General features: G+C 45.2%; 1 protein-coding gene across 1 annotated transcript in view; it reads right to left on the bottom strand.

The window, feature by feature from the left end:
- Positions 1-9,312: 9,312 nt before the first annotated feature.
- LOC121833992 (laminin subunit alpha-like) overlaps positions 9,313-16,756 on the bottom strand; it is a gene marked incomplete at its 5' end in the record, with an annotated part of 84,567 nt that continues 77,123 nt past the window's right edge. The window contains one exon of the mRNA XM_042287725.1: positions 9,313-13,775. Within this exon, the coding sequence (XP_042143659.1) occupies positions 13,275-13,775 (501 nt within the window). The remainder of the gene's footprint in view (positions 13,776-16,756) is intronic.

Below are 16,756 nucleotides of genomic sequence, written 5' to 3'. Positions count from 1 at the left end.
AAGCTTGATGGGACGCAAGTTCTTGAAGCGGGAATCTCTACGAAGCGTTTTATTAGAGGACCGGGTCTTCCAGTTTCACCCCTTGGCATTGCTTTCAGTCAGAATGGCACGCTGTGCGATTGATTGGGAGCTAGTGCGCCACTTTCCGCGAGAACACCAGTAATGCAGGCGGCTGCTACCTACGGAGAAAACTGCGAATGACAAGGTCTAAAGTATCTAGACTTAAAAATAAATTTTCTAACGTTATACTCACATGACGTGACGTGAGCATGTAAAACGCGGTGCTCAGTGGCACCTCATTTCACATCATTTTTCCACTGTATTTTATACACCAACTCATGTTTACAAACAAACTGGAGCGCTCCTAGCCGACGCCACCGGCGCCGCGCATGCGCGATGGGGTGTGGGCAAGAAGCTCGCCGCGTCGCCGATAAACAAACCATTGAATTGCGTTGTTGTCGGCGGTGGTGTGAGTCCCCGTGCACTTTTCTGCGTTGGAATTGTTGATTCTACGTCTTCCTGGGCATTGCCTGACTACTTGAACAGCCTCAGCGAAATTACTGAGGCTCGCTACACCACAAAACTTCGCGTGAATAATGTGACATGCAGCGATTCATTCCGCGTGGACGCCGCAGAGGGTACGCTAAAGCCTGATTCGCATGATGAAATTTCGGTCGCAATTTTAAGTCATGACGTCGCTCGGGTTACAACAGCGCGAACCGTAGCTGAGATGTTCAACATCGATACTGAAAATCGCAAGCAGAATCGGACCAAGTCGTTGATTGTCACTGGTAACAACGATCAACATCTCCCTGTATCCACTGTTTACATCGAGCCTGCTTACAAATTTTCAAACTTAAGCATTTTGAGGCCTGCACTCACTTCTTATCGCAAGTACCGGGCCAACATTTGGTCCACGGCCGGTGTCGTCTAAAAGAGCAGACGACGAGCAGAAGCGTTTGAAAGAGCAGACGACAGTTCGAGCGATCAGGCGGCCGTTCGATCTTGAAGACGCACTGAACGTCCGCATGCAGGCGGTCCCAACAACTTGGCGGTATTCCCGCTTTCATGACGGAACAAAACAAATAAATCTGATGACAACAAATATCCGTGAATTTAACCCAAACTGCCTCCCGCCCAAGCAATCGTGGTCCGACGGCGACTGGTTTTCCATTTTCACGGCACATATCCACGTTCTCGGACGAACCGAGCACATGAAAACTGATCTTCAAACCTTTCTCGACTCTTTTGGTGCAGCCCCAGTCGCGGCGTTTTGACGAGAAGGCAAGTTTTTGTCAGGTTTTTTTTAATACAACGCTAGAATACACGTCTCACATAGGGACTTCCGCCTTCAGCCCCAGACCGGAAGTACGCCCGACGCGCGAACACCGCGCCGTGACGTAACAGAGATGAGTTCGTTGGTTCGTGTATAGCCAGAACATAATTTCGGCGACCTATTTGCCTATACATGAACTCATCTCTGTTACGTCACGGCGCGGTGGTGGCGCGTCGGGCGTAACAGAGATGCTCCTTAAAACAAACACCAAAAGGCTCCTTAAAACCAAAACCGACAGACTCCACACGTAACTCGTAACAAAGAAGAACAGGTCACAACGAGTCGACAAAGGACTTAAAAGGAAAAACCCGAACAGCGAACTTTTCCTTACACCTGGCAAGGTCAAACTTTGTACCTACAGGTTACCTCAAGCTTGAAACACAAAAGCACCAATCACAAACGAGCGTGTTGGGGACAAATTAAGTAAGTGCTTATACTTCCTGTTTACACGTCTAAGAAACTAGGGAGTTTTGTGTATTGTTCCCATAATTCCTGTAAGGATACCCGATACTCCTTTGTCGTCTTTGTGCATGCATAGTATCGTTATTGGGTATCGTTACCGAGCACAAAAACCGTCTACAAGAACTCCCTACCGTTTATCGTTTTTCTAGTGAAATTAAAGACGACGTTGGCAAGGAGAAGAAAGCTAACTAATCTCGAAGGGAAGAGGTCGTCTTCGCTCCTTCAGCTCCCCTTGGTAACCGGTGATTTCTTCAAGCAGACAGAGCCAGTGAGGACGCCTTCAGCGAACATCAAACATAGTCTTTGAGATGAATAGAGGCAGGTTCTTAATTTTGTTTTTGTTACAAAAGAAGGGTCATTTTGAAACAAGGTCTGGTGGGAAATGCAAGATGGGAGGACGGGTAAACAGCTCGTCCACACTTCTAGACGGGGAACACAGCCTGTCAGAAAAACTGGACATCGCCAGCTCATCTGACAAAAAGGTGAAATGTCAGGCTCTAAAGAGCGTGGGAAAGTAAAAGCTCTTTGAGTGAACCGACGATACGTGCCCCAGAACAGCACGGCAATGTGCATGAAAAAAGTTTAAAGGAACGCGGCAAGCCCGGTTCAATAGTTTTCCATGTTTTAAAAATAACAGGCTTATTCAGCTTTTTGCACACCTCGTGTGTTTGTTTACCTCTCAGACGCTCTGACGTACCGCTATTTACACCTCGTTTTGACCAATGACGGCGCGCGCTTTTCTGTCTCGTCTTCGCGCGTTCTGTGCGCCCCCTTTATGTTTCCCGCTGATTGTTGTGCCATTCTTCGTATTTACTTATTTTCAATGGGTCACGATAACGTTCGCAAGCGCGGAAGACACGTTTTGGTACCCCTACTTGCACGTCGTATAAACACTTACTTCGAATTTGACTTTGACCTCGACCGCGCACCTTGTTTTTCATTGGTAGCCTGCTTGCAACAGAAAGATGACGGTGATGACAACGTAATCGCGGTTTGCTTGTGGTCCTGTGTGATGGGCTCTCACTTCCGATCGAAGTGAGAGCCATTCGTATCGCTCCGACGCTGTTGAAAAAACTCAGCATACCTTTGAATGAGTCACTTGCTCACGAAAATAACGAGGAGACGAATGTCTAAGCGCTTATGTAAGAAGAGTGGTCTCGATTTCAAATAAAAATCACTCCAGCAAAATGTGGCCGATATGGTTCGTATGCAAAACTAGCTAGCATAAAAAAAGAGATAAATTCAGAAATGGGGACGGTCTATCGTCTCCCCCCTTGGAAAAGATTTATGTCATTTTATCAAGAATCTTTGAACACTCGTACCCCGCCTTCGCGTTCGAAGCGCTGTTCACGGAGTAAGGCTAGGCTGCTTAGTGGATTGAGTTTCGCCACGTGTTCGTCGCATATTTTCTGATGGGGTCCGGCTTTTACACACAAGTATCGTGCCAGTAGCTGACTTTTGCTCAAATAAACAGAAACAAAAACCTCTTTAGTCAATATTCACGTTCAACGGAGATCGAAGAACTCTGTTCGTATTCCTGGAATTCAAGAACTCAGGCATATGCACGGCTGTGATGAAAACTATTATCGGCAACAGCCAAGCGAAGCCCCCACCTAAACGCCTGAGAGCACGTAAAATCCTCTCCGCCTGTTATTGCAACGGACACGTCCGCGCGCTTTTTAGGAAACGTGGGCGACGAACCGTGATGCCAATCGGCTGCTTCCTCACATTTTTAAAATTATCATAATTCTCTGGCATATGAATAAAGCCCGTAAACTTCCGTGATTTTTCTAGAATAGCGTCAAGCCTTGCCGAGATCTTAGATGCTAAATAGCGTTTGAAAAAATCCGGAAGCGGCCGAAACAGATCAAATCCGGCGCACACTTTTTCGTGTGGACGAATAAAAACGAGCGTATGCCGCATATTACCAGCATCAGAATATTCGTAAGCATTATTAAGCGAGAGCGAGAAAACAAACATTGTATAGTCCAGTTAGGGTCACACCAGTACTCGCGTAAAAGCTCCGGGAAGGCGGTTTTATTTGTGTTTCCTTGAGGGGTGCGCGCACGCACGCACTTGCAAAAGACAAAAACATGGGCGCACGGACGCACGCAGATGCAATCAACGCGAAGAGAAACCCTCCCGTGGCAGAATAGCACAGTGGCAAAACGACACCTTCTCCGGCCCCCCCACACACAATGACACACACAGACACACACACACCGAAAGGAGGAGCCGCCAAGCCGCGCCGCGCAAAGGGAACCCCACGGCCATGCAGGAGGCTCAAACGTCTGCCGCGCACAGACAAAGCCCCCTAACGTTCGCCAAGCTGCACGTGTACTACGCGACGCGGGTACGCACGCCCGCAGTATCGGGGCAGAGGAGCGGAGGCCCGCCAAACTCGTTGGAGCCGCCGCTGAGTCTGTGCCGGTCCAAACATCCCCCCCCCTCCCCCCCAATCCCCATCTGGGAAGCGCTGGTGCCGCTTCGTCTGCAATACACAGTCCCCTCCCCATTTCCGATTTCGCGCTTAAGCCGCGCACAGTCGCACACGCAAAATGCCAGACCCTCTCTCAAAGTCCTCCAAAGCAAACGCCCCCTGCAGTTGCTTCCCCCAAACGTTACCAGACCGCCCCTACGAATCTCGTTCTGGCCTCTAACAGAAGTTCCTTCCAAGTTTCTGCTCCGTCTGCACTCTATACTAACCACCACAGCATGTTTGTGCGTTTAAGGGCACCAACATGCTGCAGACACTACCAAATGTCAAGTTGGCTATCAGTCGCGAAGAGTACGCACACGCAAGCAAATCCATACCAACATCTCCTGAGTCCTGACTCCTAGTTCACGAACTCAGTCCCCATCACATCACAAATTCAGTTCACGAACTCATTCACCATCACATCACGTATACACCAGAGTCACGAAATCCTTCACCACTGCATCACGGGTACGTCAGAGTTCACGAAATCACTCCCCGTCACATCACGGCTCCTTCCGAGTTCATGAAGTCACTCCCCTTCGCATCACGACTCGTTCCGCGTTCACGAAGTCACATCCACTTCACATCACGGCTTCTTTCGCGTTCACGGAGTCACGCCTGTTCACATCACGACTCCTTCCGCGTTCACGAAGTCACATCCCCTTCACATCACGGGTTCTTTCGCGTTCACGGAGTCACGCCTGTTCACATCACGACTCCTTCCGTATTCACGAAGTCACATCCCCTTCACATCACGACTTGGTCCGAGTTCACGAAGTCATTCACAGCCCTTCACCATGACGCGGTGAGCGTGAGTGAGTGTGAGTGAGCGAGTTCGTGAGTGACTTCGCCGAGGTATGCGTTTCACTGGTCGTCAGGGACTGCCAAGCGTTGTGTACATAAACAATGCCCTCACATTCTAAAGGACTTCAAAGGACTTGCGTGGCATAAGGAACGTGCAGAAAGATCTACGTTTCCAGGGCCACTGCACACAACATTGCTTCAAGTGGAAGTTTATTGCAGAGGGAGAAGTGTCGTTGGCATCTTCTGGGAAAGAATAGAAAAGACAGTGAAGTGCAGCTTACAAGTTATACTTGAAAAAAAAAAAAAAAAAAAGTTTGGCTTTGAAGAAATGCCAACTATTCTACAAGAGGTCGAAGCCATCGTGAACTCTAGACACTTGGCTCCGGCTCACGACACTCCACACGAGACAGAGGCTTTAAAGCCTGTACCCTTCATGTCGGGATTGCAACTGACAGCGCTTCCATCAGCCAGTGTGGAAAACATGCCAAGTTCTAGAAGAGGGCAAGTCCCCAGATATTAGCTGCACGGGCAGAAACAGACAGGAAGAGAAGTTCTACAAGAGACACAGATCAGTTCTGGAGGAGGTGGCAAAAAGGATACCTCCTCCAACTCCGCTCTGCGCACCGGTCGACCAAGACACGTACAAACAACCTGTGGAACGGGGACCCTGTTCTCGTATGTGAGGACAAGAAATCCCCGTTCATGTGGAGAATGGGAAGGATCGAAGAAGTTTAGCGGGGCCGAGACGTGAATTTGTGTTTGATGCACCTACGATGTTACGCTTCAACGCCCCGTGCAGCTCCTCTACCCCCTTTGAACTGTCCGAGCGAATAAAACCTTCGTGACTCCTTTGTGCAGGAGAGAGGATGTTGCATATTCAAAAGGATTGGAATGACATTTTCCACCCCACTTCCAGCAAGCTCCCCCAGGGTAGGGTCGCCAAACTCGTCGAACGCAAAGTTGAGCTCGAAGTTTGCAGAATGCGCTAATTGGAATCTTGCGACGATGACGTTGCGCCAAGCGAAATGCCAATCATTAGATCTTCCTCATTTCTTCGAAATCGGCAAACTTTGTCAAATGTAGCAAAGTTCATTGAGGTGCGCGTGCAGCGTGTTGATTGAACGGTTGCGCCGACAATGCAGCGCCCGTTTGTCCCTACACCCCTATGCCACGCTACAATTAATGCTTTGAGGATTGTCCCAAGGCGGCCTGCTGACACGCCAAATCCATCCAAACTTTGTGTAAAAAAAAAAAGCAATTAGAAACTTTGTTTGTTGAAGCTATCATTGACAACAGTGCGACGTTTCAGAACTTTGCGAGAGCCGTGGTCTGAGCCCGAGATCTTCGCTTTGGACCGAGGCAAAGTTAAACTTTTTAAACATAGCGATGCCGTACACTGCGGTCAATCTTATCTACCGCCACCGTCGACGTCCCTACTGGGACAACCGGAAAGCTTTTGAACTCCCCTATGAGGACGTTTGGCGACAGATGCAGTTATCGAAGGCCGTTGTGCGTTGGCTATGCGACGAGCTTCGCTCGGCGCCCAGACTAGGGAGGCGACGGACAATCGCGTCCACGATGACTGTTGAACAGCAAGTCCTTTGCGTGCCCTGGTCCCGAAGCACGGTGGCGACTGACAACCACCCTTCAGTCACCCGGACAACTGTGAGCCGGGCGGTCAGAGCTGTTGCGGCTAACATCGTCGAGTGCCTCGGCAGCTGTTGGATCAACTTCCATGCGGAAAGCAAGGCCACCACCAAGGAGCGCTTCGGCCGAGTCGGCTGCATGCTTGGTGGCTTCGTTGGGTGCGTAGATGGGACTCTGGTCGTAATGCTGGGCCCGCGAGACACGTAGACCGTCACCAAGGCAACCTACTGGTGCCGAAAGCACAACTACGCTCTGAATGTTCTTAAGTGGTGGTGTTCATCTCTTGCTGTCCTCTCTTTTTATGAACTGTGTAGTCGCATTTGGCAATCAATTCAGTAGAAACTAATGATTCCTCTCCGATACGTCACAGTGTTTTTATGCTGTTCACTCGTTCACATTGACTAGAAAAGACAATGTCTAGCCAGACAGTGAGAGGGGTTCTACATAAAGAATACATGCTGTAAACAACTTTATTTTTGCGGGCTCTATCTTTCGTAAATTCGGCAAAGTGTGGTTTACGTCAATATTTCGCGGGCACGAAATCTTGAGAATCAGGGTGGAGTGCTGTGCACTTGTTACCATAAGAAAATATATTCGTGGGACCCATTTTTCGCAAAATTATTCAGGTCACGAAATGTTTAAAATTTGGGTCGTTTACAGTTCTCCTTTTTCTGTCCTCTTTATATGCTTCGGGGTTTTGTGTCCCTCCTACTTTCCTTCTTTTCCCCGGCTCCAGGGTTACCGTGTCAGAGTAAACATCTTCCTCTGTCTTCTTTTTTTTTTTTTTTTTAACTATACGACCTTGTCCCATGCTTGCACCTTGTTTATCTAGTCAAAACGTTGTCAAATTATTGCTCGTACTTTGATCTGTCAAGTTGATAATAAAAGCACATGTTCATTGAGCGACCACTTATTCTGTTTAAAAGGAGCAAAATAAATACAAAAAAACTCTTCGAGTCAGGATCTCGAAGCTTGACAAAAGTGGTCTTTATCGAGGTCGTTGCCGCATCATACCCGCTGTGGTGCGTGAAAAACGGACTTGTATGCATTTGCACTGGAGTTTGTTGGATCATATCCTTCTAATATGAGTATGGCCGTATAGTTTTGTCGCGAAAGCAATATAATGCAAGTTAAAACAAGCATTTTTCTCTGAAAATCGGTGCAATAGGTAAACTTGCGAGCAACTTTGTACAGAGCATTTTTTGTGTCTTCAGTGAGTGAAAAGAGGAAGTGCACATTAAAGTTCTTGTGTTTGTCTGCCAACATGTTTCTGATTGTAGTGTTTCTAGTAGACAAGACCATCTCTTCATGAGTCTATGCAAAGAGTATTCTATAGCTTGTTGACTTCTCAAGGCCTTGACACACAATGACACGCATAAGCTATCTTGTTGAACTCAGATATATATTTTAGGATACTTCAGCACAGAATAAGCTTGTTCAACAAGTACTAGAAACGATTTAATTTTCGCACGGGACCCAATGAAGTCAAACTTCATTATTACAAACACTAATATAGCGAAGTACCGGATATAGCGAAGTAAATACGAATTTTGGTGGGTTATATGCTTTATTTCAATGGAAGTTCCACCTTTAAAATGAAACCGAAAGCACAAGATCCGATGCGATATTGGTTATAGCAAAATTATTTTCGGCCGCGCACGACTCGAAATATGTGCAATACGCAAAAACAAAGCTAGAAAATCTTACGGCTTGACATCTAGGAGACTTTTAGGAGACATATCAAAAGCGCAGACTGTAGTAACATACAAGAAAAACTGATGTTAATGAAGCTTACGATATATTCATTAAAATTGTCATAAATCTGTATACATAATCTTTCCATTTAAAAACATTGAGAACCAACAAACGAGCCTGTAAGCCTTGGGTGACTGAGGATCATCTGAAATCGATGCGTATGAAAAGTAGCCTATACATTGCATTTTCAAAAACAAGGAACCTTGATAAGATAGCGGAATTCAAATCCTTCAGGAACCGCCTAAATGCGGATTTAAGACGTGGAAAGCGCGTCTACTACATGCAACAGTTTGACTGAATTCATGAAGCACTCCGACTTGCTTTGGAAGAAACTTCCTGCTCTTTTAGGCAAGACGCCTAAAATATATAGGAAAGCTTATTATTATGGTAGAGAAAAGTGTGGCTCTGCATTATCAGATGAGCTTAATAAATACTTTGTTCGCACTGGCACGGGAACTTATTGTAGTGGTGCAGCTAAAAACATACCAAGAATTCGCAAATCTATCTTTTTTCATCCTCCCGACGAACGTGAAGTATACTCAACCATATTAAATTTACGAAACAATTTTAGTACCGATGTTGATAGTCATAATATTAAACCAATAAAATTTGTTCCTGACCTCATTTTGTTTTTTGTAACAGATCTTCATAATCTTGCTCTTTCATGTAGGTTTAGAAAGAGTTATATACGTAAAAACAGGGGACGGGACAACACATCTTTCAACTTTTAACCTCCTTTTAACTTTCCCTCTCCTATAGTGGAGCTCCGAAGGCGAAGCGTACGGCAATAAATTCATTTGTTTGTTGAAAGTTGAAAGATGTGTTGTCCCGTCCCCTGTTTTTACCTATATAACTCTTTCTAAACCTACATCATTACCAACGCGCTCACTAAGAAGTTTGCTCTTTCATCTGGGCATATTTCCCATAAAATGCAAATCGCTAAAGTCGCTGCATTGTTCAAATCAGGAGATGGAAACAGTTTGGGGAACGATCACCATATATCTATACTTCTTGTTTTTTCAAAAGGCTTAGAAAAGATTATGTACTCCAGAATTATAAATTTTCAGCAAGACATGATCTTTTAACACAATGTTAGTTTGGATTTAGAAAACTTAGATCAACCAAGACCGCACTTTTACACCAGGAGACTATACTTGACAGATTAGAAAAAAAGTTAGCAACTGTTGGTGTCTAAAATTTTTAGACTTTAGCAAAGCCTTCACTGTATCAATCACGACATTCTTTTAGACAAATTGTATTCATATGGCTTTCGAGGAGTTTCGTTTTCCTTGTTAAGGTCTTTGCAGTTCCGGCAACAATATGTTTCCGTAAATAATCATAAGTAGGGTTCAGTGTTTTCAGATAATACCGAAAAACTCTGAAAACATCCGCCGGTAAAATTTTGGTCAATTTGGAGTTATCCGATAAACTAACAATTTCGATGTGCCAATCCTCCCCTCCCAAACACACAGACATACATAAAAGTATATTACAATCAATGGTTTGATCAGCGCGTAGAGTCAATGGTCTTGGGAATATGCCAACACACTTCTGTTTCAAATTTCGGTCAGCACAAAACAGGTCATTGCACTTTCGGGTCACTACAAAAGTCACTGTTTATGTTTCCAGTTTGGGTCATAATATTTAAGCTTTAGAGGAAGGAGAGGTTGTGTTTTTGTAAGAGTGAAAGCTGTGGACCATAGAGATTGCATGAAGTGGGGAAGAGGGACATTTGAAACTTCTCTATTACATCATTTACTACACTACCTCACGCGGCCGCGTGAGCTAGTGTGGGGGGAAGCGTGTGTTCAAGCTTCGTTGCAAATCACCATGGTGTCCACTGCTCCGCCAAAACGACTGAAGTAGTTAATCAGGGCATCCTGCATCCTTTCCTTTGGAAGAACCCTGTACGATCGCCTTACACGTCCAGATTTTGACACTAACTTCTTTCGTCTCGGAGGATGCACCACTTCCAACACAGACGACGAGATCAACTGCTCTCCGTCCGAAAGTCAATCCCCACTCACTGTCGCAATCTCACACACAAACAGTCGGACAAGCACTCACGAATATCACCGCAGTGTGCAAGGTCCATCGAGGACTGGTCCTGCTCCAGTGTTCGGCCTTGCATAAGACATGTCCGATCATGAAAGGAAAACAGACAACCTTCGCACTACTTCTTGTCCTCGGCGGAACTGTCCTCGTCGTCCCCGTGATTCCGCAATGAGCCTAGGCTCAAGTGTCGGCACAACTAATTGGGGGGACCCGAGACCGTGCAGGGCCCCAACGTAGGTACCGGGGGAGCGGCGAAGAAGCCCGGAGGGCCCAGGAAAGGTTTGAAGGCATGACTCGGGCTCAGGTAGTGGGGAGACCACAGCCCCTGGTGTTGGGCGAGCTTCATTCGCACTGTCATCTGCTTCTCACGTGTTTCGTCGTGCCAACGCTGTGTTGAGGACGTGTGTGGAGATATGGTCGGGGACGTGGGTGTGACTAGTCGTCGATCTTAACGTTGTCGGAAAGAGGGGTGAGCAGAGGGGACCTGTTCTTTGTTTCATTCATGTCGCTTTGCCGGAAAGCTGGCGGACTACCCTTGGCTTCTGTGATGCTGGGCTCAATATCAGTAAACCGGACTGAACTTGCCAAAGTCTGTTTCACTTCCTCAAGGCACGTTTCTGGCGGATTGTTGTATACCAATTCGAAACGAGCTGCAGGAACGTCAAAGGAAGTTGGTCTTGGCATCATCACCGGCACATAAAGAGCTTCAAAATCAAATGATATTGCGGTGTGTCTCCTATGCTGTAGGTCCCCGTACCAGGCGTTCCATCGAACCACAGACCGCTTGGTGCACTGTAACGTTAATCAGCATGAACTACCAACTCGCCCAGTCAGCAGTCTTATCCGCTTGGACACTTACTTGATGAACATCCACAGTGCGATGAGCATGAGGAAGATACAGTGGCACATGACGCAGTCTAACTGCACGAATGCCGTGATGACTTGAATACAGCATATTCCAGAGAGCTGCGCCGTGACCTTTCTAGGAGACAGGGCCCCCATTAGCGAAACGTCGCTGTCTATGTTGTGACACCTCAGCTAAAGCGTGAACAGGATGCAGCGTTGCCCAATGCTGGGCCCGGGACGGCCGGTGCAGTCCGCCCTGGATTCTGGTCTCGCCCCTCGAGGGGGACCTCATGGCGTGAGCAAGACGCGATATGGGTTCAATGCGGTCCCAGCTCTCGGTAGCCAAGCTGAGCCGGGACGAGACGTTTACACCCACATATTATTTATTTATTTTCAATAAGAAACACAGCGAAATCAAATTCCGAATTTCGGAGAATTGGGAATCAAACAAAAATAAACTCCGATAAACTCTTAATTTTCGGCAAAAAATTAACTTTGAAAAACACCCTCCAAATTTGACAAAAAATAAACTCCGAAAACATGAAACCCTAGTCATAAGTCATCTTTAGTTGAAATTTCTTGTGAAGTGCCACAAGGCAGCATTCTAGGACCTCTTTTATTTCTTTTTATATTAATGACATAGTTACTATTGGCACCGAAGTCAAATTCATTATTTATATAGATGATACGGCTATGATAATTTCCGGCACAAATTCTGAAACTGTTATTTCTAAGACAAACAATGTTCTGTGCAAGTTTAAGTTGTGATGCGAAAATAAGTCTCTTGCCTAAATACAGACAAAAGTAAGGCCGTAATATTTCAACTTTATTGAGGTAGTCGGCTTGACTTACACCTTGCTTTGAATTATGGCCCTGGTGTTAATCCTTACACAGATAATGTTAAAACTTTGGGAGTGTTTCTTTCTTATATGTCCTGGAATGATCATGTGCAACACATTCGTAATAAAGTTTCAAGAGAGCAAGTGTGCTAACTAAATATGGGAATATTTTACCCACCAGTGTTAAACTTCAACTTTAAAGGTCCCTTTTGTACGCACATTTATTGTACAACCACCATCTTGTCTGGAGATCTACTGGTTTGACGAATTTAAACACACTTAGTGTTTTACGAAAGAAAGCTATTCGAGCTGTTGCGAATGTCTCTGGGATGTCTCCATCGCTACCTCTTTTTGAAAAATATTCTATAACTGATGTATCGGATATCTACTTTCAGCATTTAATATTCACATACCAAGCTGCAACTTGTGGTAAGCATTAACATTCTTCACACTGTCTGACTTTCGTCCATACATCTCATTGTACCATACCCGTCTCATTCATCCTTGGCGAATTCCTCAATCAAGAACTAATTTTGGACATCAGAGAATCAAGCAAATACTTCCTGAATTGTTGAATCATATCGCATCAATGAGATTCCACATCACTTCACTAAATAAAAGCGACATACCCAACATTGTAAAAATCTGCGCCTAATTATTTTTGTCTTGTGTGTACAAAATTCTAGTACATCTAACATTATATAAAAGTTTTCATAGTGTACATCTTATTATTTGTTATTTAATTTCTTGACTTTGCAGCCCTCAAGCTGTGCAAACAGCTTTTTTCCTTGGCATCCCCCCATCGTTCAAGGCGGGAATAAAATCAATGCTCAATGTTCAATATCGAGCCCACAAAAATAGTCATTTACAGTAGAGCAAATGAAATGCGAGACAGAAATACGCAGGTGAAGACACAGGTCATTTAGAACGAAAAGCACAATATTAACTTGGACCAACAATGCTTGCACTGATAGAAAAAGGTATTCCTCCCTTCTGCATGTGCAATATGGAAAAGGCTTTGCCTTGGATTGCTGAATCTATAATAATTACATCAGTGTGTTAGAATTCTATGTGAATGATATAGAAAACTTGCGGTGCTGCCTTCTGCAGGTGTGTGATCCAAAGTCACGCATAAGCTACATTGACTCCAGCATGACTGGTGGGGCCCATGACAGCTATGTCTGGAAGCGGTCATCCCCACAATAAGGATGAATGTAGGACGTTCTGCAGTGCCATCGCCAGACACCTGCGTGCTGAATGAACCGAAAGTGTAATGTAGCATCCCGGTTTGCCCTGGGGTGGGTTGTGGCGGAGGCTGCGGACCATCGAGCAGGTTGGTGTTGCAGAGCGCCCTACGTGACCACTGACTGTAGGGTGCAGTGGGGCGCCTGCGCCGCTGACTAGTTTTGGGGCTTCCGCGGTGTCGGCCACGACTCACAATAGGGATTTCCCAGTCGTCCTTCTTTTCCTTTATTTTTTTTTTTTTCTCCTTTTGGTGCTGCAGGCTTCTGGCATGGAACCTCGGTCTTTCTGCTCTCACCGGCATCTCTTTCTGAGTGCAAATAAATATTATCATTATCATTATCATCCCTTCGAAGGGCAATGGAAAGCGGCATCCTTCAGCCTGGTGAATTCTGCTAAGTAGGAAATTAAACATTTCACAACTGTATTTGACGGTGGGGTCAATGGTGAGGCCGCCACACTGTGTGTAATACAGGGGTCTTCTATCTTCGGTAATAATTACCAAAACAAAACTAACAAGGAGGTATGTAGACAAATGGTCACCAAACTGTACCTTGCACATCTGTGTGAATCTTTATATTTTTAATTATCGAAGTGAGCTCTTGCCAATAGAAAATATAATCTATTGTTTTCCTTAATCTTCATCCCACTTCATAAAGTGGGATACAAACTGGGAAATGATCACAAGCAGGCGAAGCATAACATTACAAGTGGCTATGCAGATAACATAATTTAGTCAAAAAGGCTGTCTGAAATTTAGCATTTGCTAAGATTCGTTTACAAATCCCAGCGGTCAGCTCCTTGTAGGCTCGATGAGAAGGGCACTCTGCAAGTTAGATGTAGTAAAGACTTTACATACTATCGCAAAATAAATCGCAAAACGCAAGAGAACAAGTGGCACGACACTGTGAAACAATCGGCCTCACTAAGATTGCTAAAGTTAAAGGCAGCTAGAATCCTTTTCTGACACCTTTCATTGTGGTAAAAACCCATAAGGAAGGCAGACCATTACAAGTCAAAGTGGAAGACAAAGGAACCTGGCCACATGTAACAGCAAGGGAAATACAGGAACATGTACCACTTCAAGTTGAAGATCCAATCTAGGTCCATAATTCCGATGAAGTAATTGAATTTTGGAAAAAACACCAGCCCATCACAGCTTTTTCGGTAGAAACGAAAGACATGTTTTACAACATTCCACAGGAAAAAGCAACACAGGCAGTGGAAAAGAGCTTCGACGCTTTCGGCTTCAAGTTTTCAAAACGAGTGCGGAATCAGCATTAGGGATTTGCTAAGTCTCTTACAGACCTATTTAAGTTCTCTAAATGTCACGTTGAAAGATAATGTATACACTCAAAAAGAAGGGATCTGCATAGGGTCCTGCATAGCACCAGCTTTATGTGACCTGTTTATAGTAAAAGGAAACGGAGTTACAGCAGTTTTTCCAGGAGAATGGAGTCAGCAGGTGCTTCCGATATGTTGTCTATTTTTTGGTTTGTTTCCCAATACACCAAATGACAGACACATCATGCTCAAAGATCATGGAGAAGTAATATTTGGACGTGGGCTAGTCGGCGGTGCATAGTTAACATATAGTTAAAACAGAGTTCGCACTGTCATAATTATATATTTACGATCATAAAGAAGTTCCGAGAGGCGCACAAAGGACTTGAATTCACCTCTGAATTACTTGAGGGAGGTAGCCAACAATGCTTGGACATGAACACGACTTTCGAGAACACACAGATGTGCTGGGTGTACAAAAACAAGAGGTGAGAAAGGAGTACTGCTGTATGACTCCGGACACACCAAGTTAGTCAAGAAAAGTGTTGGATCAGGACGCATCTGGCAAGCTATACAAAAAATATCATGTCACCACGGAGTCTTAAAAAACCTCGGGAGCCAGACACGCAGACTAAGTGCAAGCGGTTACCCTAAACCCTCACTGGTCGCCGACGCAGAAAAATACATTTCCAATCTCACAGAAAAAGCAAAACTATGGAGCAGATTGTGGACAAAAGGCCACTGGTGGTACTGCCGTACATACACAATTTCTGACATTAAATAAAGATCGCCGAAAATTTTGAAGTTAGGGTGGCATTATCTGCCCCTTTCAAGCTCAAAGGATTATGCAAAGAAGCAAATAAACTGGAGGACGAAACGAAGGGCAAGACATTGTGTCAAGTGAAACACAAACGCAAATTTGTTGAATGTGCTGAAGGGGTGATACACAAGATAGCACTGACGTGCGGCAAATCCTACATCGGGCAGACCGGAAGATGTGTAAACGAACGACTCGGAGAACACAAACAGGCATGCGGTCAACTGCAAGCACCAGGCAACCTAGCCGGGCATTCTACAAAATGCAGCTGCGAAGCTCCGCTAAAGCCACTTTATTTTGGCCAGATCTTAAGATAGGACGACACGCAAAACCATCGAGGCTTTACATATGGTTTCAGAACAACACAAAACGTGCGTCAGCGTGCCATCAACAGCTTTGAAACAAAAAGTAGAGCTACTAAAGAAGGTACCACAGCATGTTGGAACAAAACACAGCTCCTAGGTAAATGCAGCGGAGACTGGCTCACCATCAGGTTCATATGTCTATGGCGGCTATTGCGAACACCAGTGAGATCGGAAGCAGAAAAAAGCAAGGCACCAAATAATGGGGTTTTCTAGCCACAATAATTTTTCAAAATATGGTGTGGGGGAGAAAGAGGAGAAAGAAATTAGACTCGTTAGTCTGCGCCATTCATGCACGTTCTGTTTCTTCTATCCTGTTTTAGTTTTAACAATGTGCTGAGCTCAACACATTGTTAAAGTTTGACTATTTTCATCATTCTTTGATTAAAAACGAGTCACTGCCCGAATGCTCGCCGAGGCTTTCACTGTCACGAGCTGAAGTTGAGTCGTCTCCAATTGTCATCACAAGCAAAGGGTACGTCCGAATCATCAAGCTTTTCGAACCGGAGACTGAAAACAGTAGTATGCTGTTTACATTACAATTAAAACGCGACAACACAAGTTCTGGATTCATGGCATCGCGTTCGAGTATGCTTGGGTCGTGCTAGGTACAATATTTAGGTGCAAGGTGAGAAACATTCAAACCCAATACCGCTGCATGACCCTTTTAAGTTATGCATGTATCATGGGCCCTTCTGATAAGCACATGGCTATTATCTGGAACTTGAAGACAACTCCCCTGAGGAATTACAGGATGTGAATGAGACGGTGGATCTTCCTGAAAAACCGCAAGAGAAACCACCCAAAAAAAAAAGTCCTCCTGCAAGC

This window comes from Ixodes scapularis, unplaced genomic scaffold (assembly GCF_016920785.2).
Source record: "Ixodes scapularis isolate PalLabHiFi unplaced genomic scaffold, ASM1692078v2 ptg000247l_1___fragment_3__unscaffolded, whole genome shotgun sequence".
Lineage (NCBI taxonomy): Eukaryota > Metazoa > Arthropoda > Arachnida > Ixodida > Ixodidae > Ixodes > Ixodes scapularis.
This window is presented reverse-complemented; position numbering and strand designations above follow the sequence as displayed.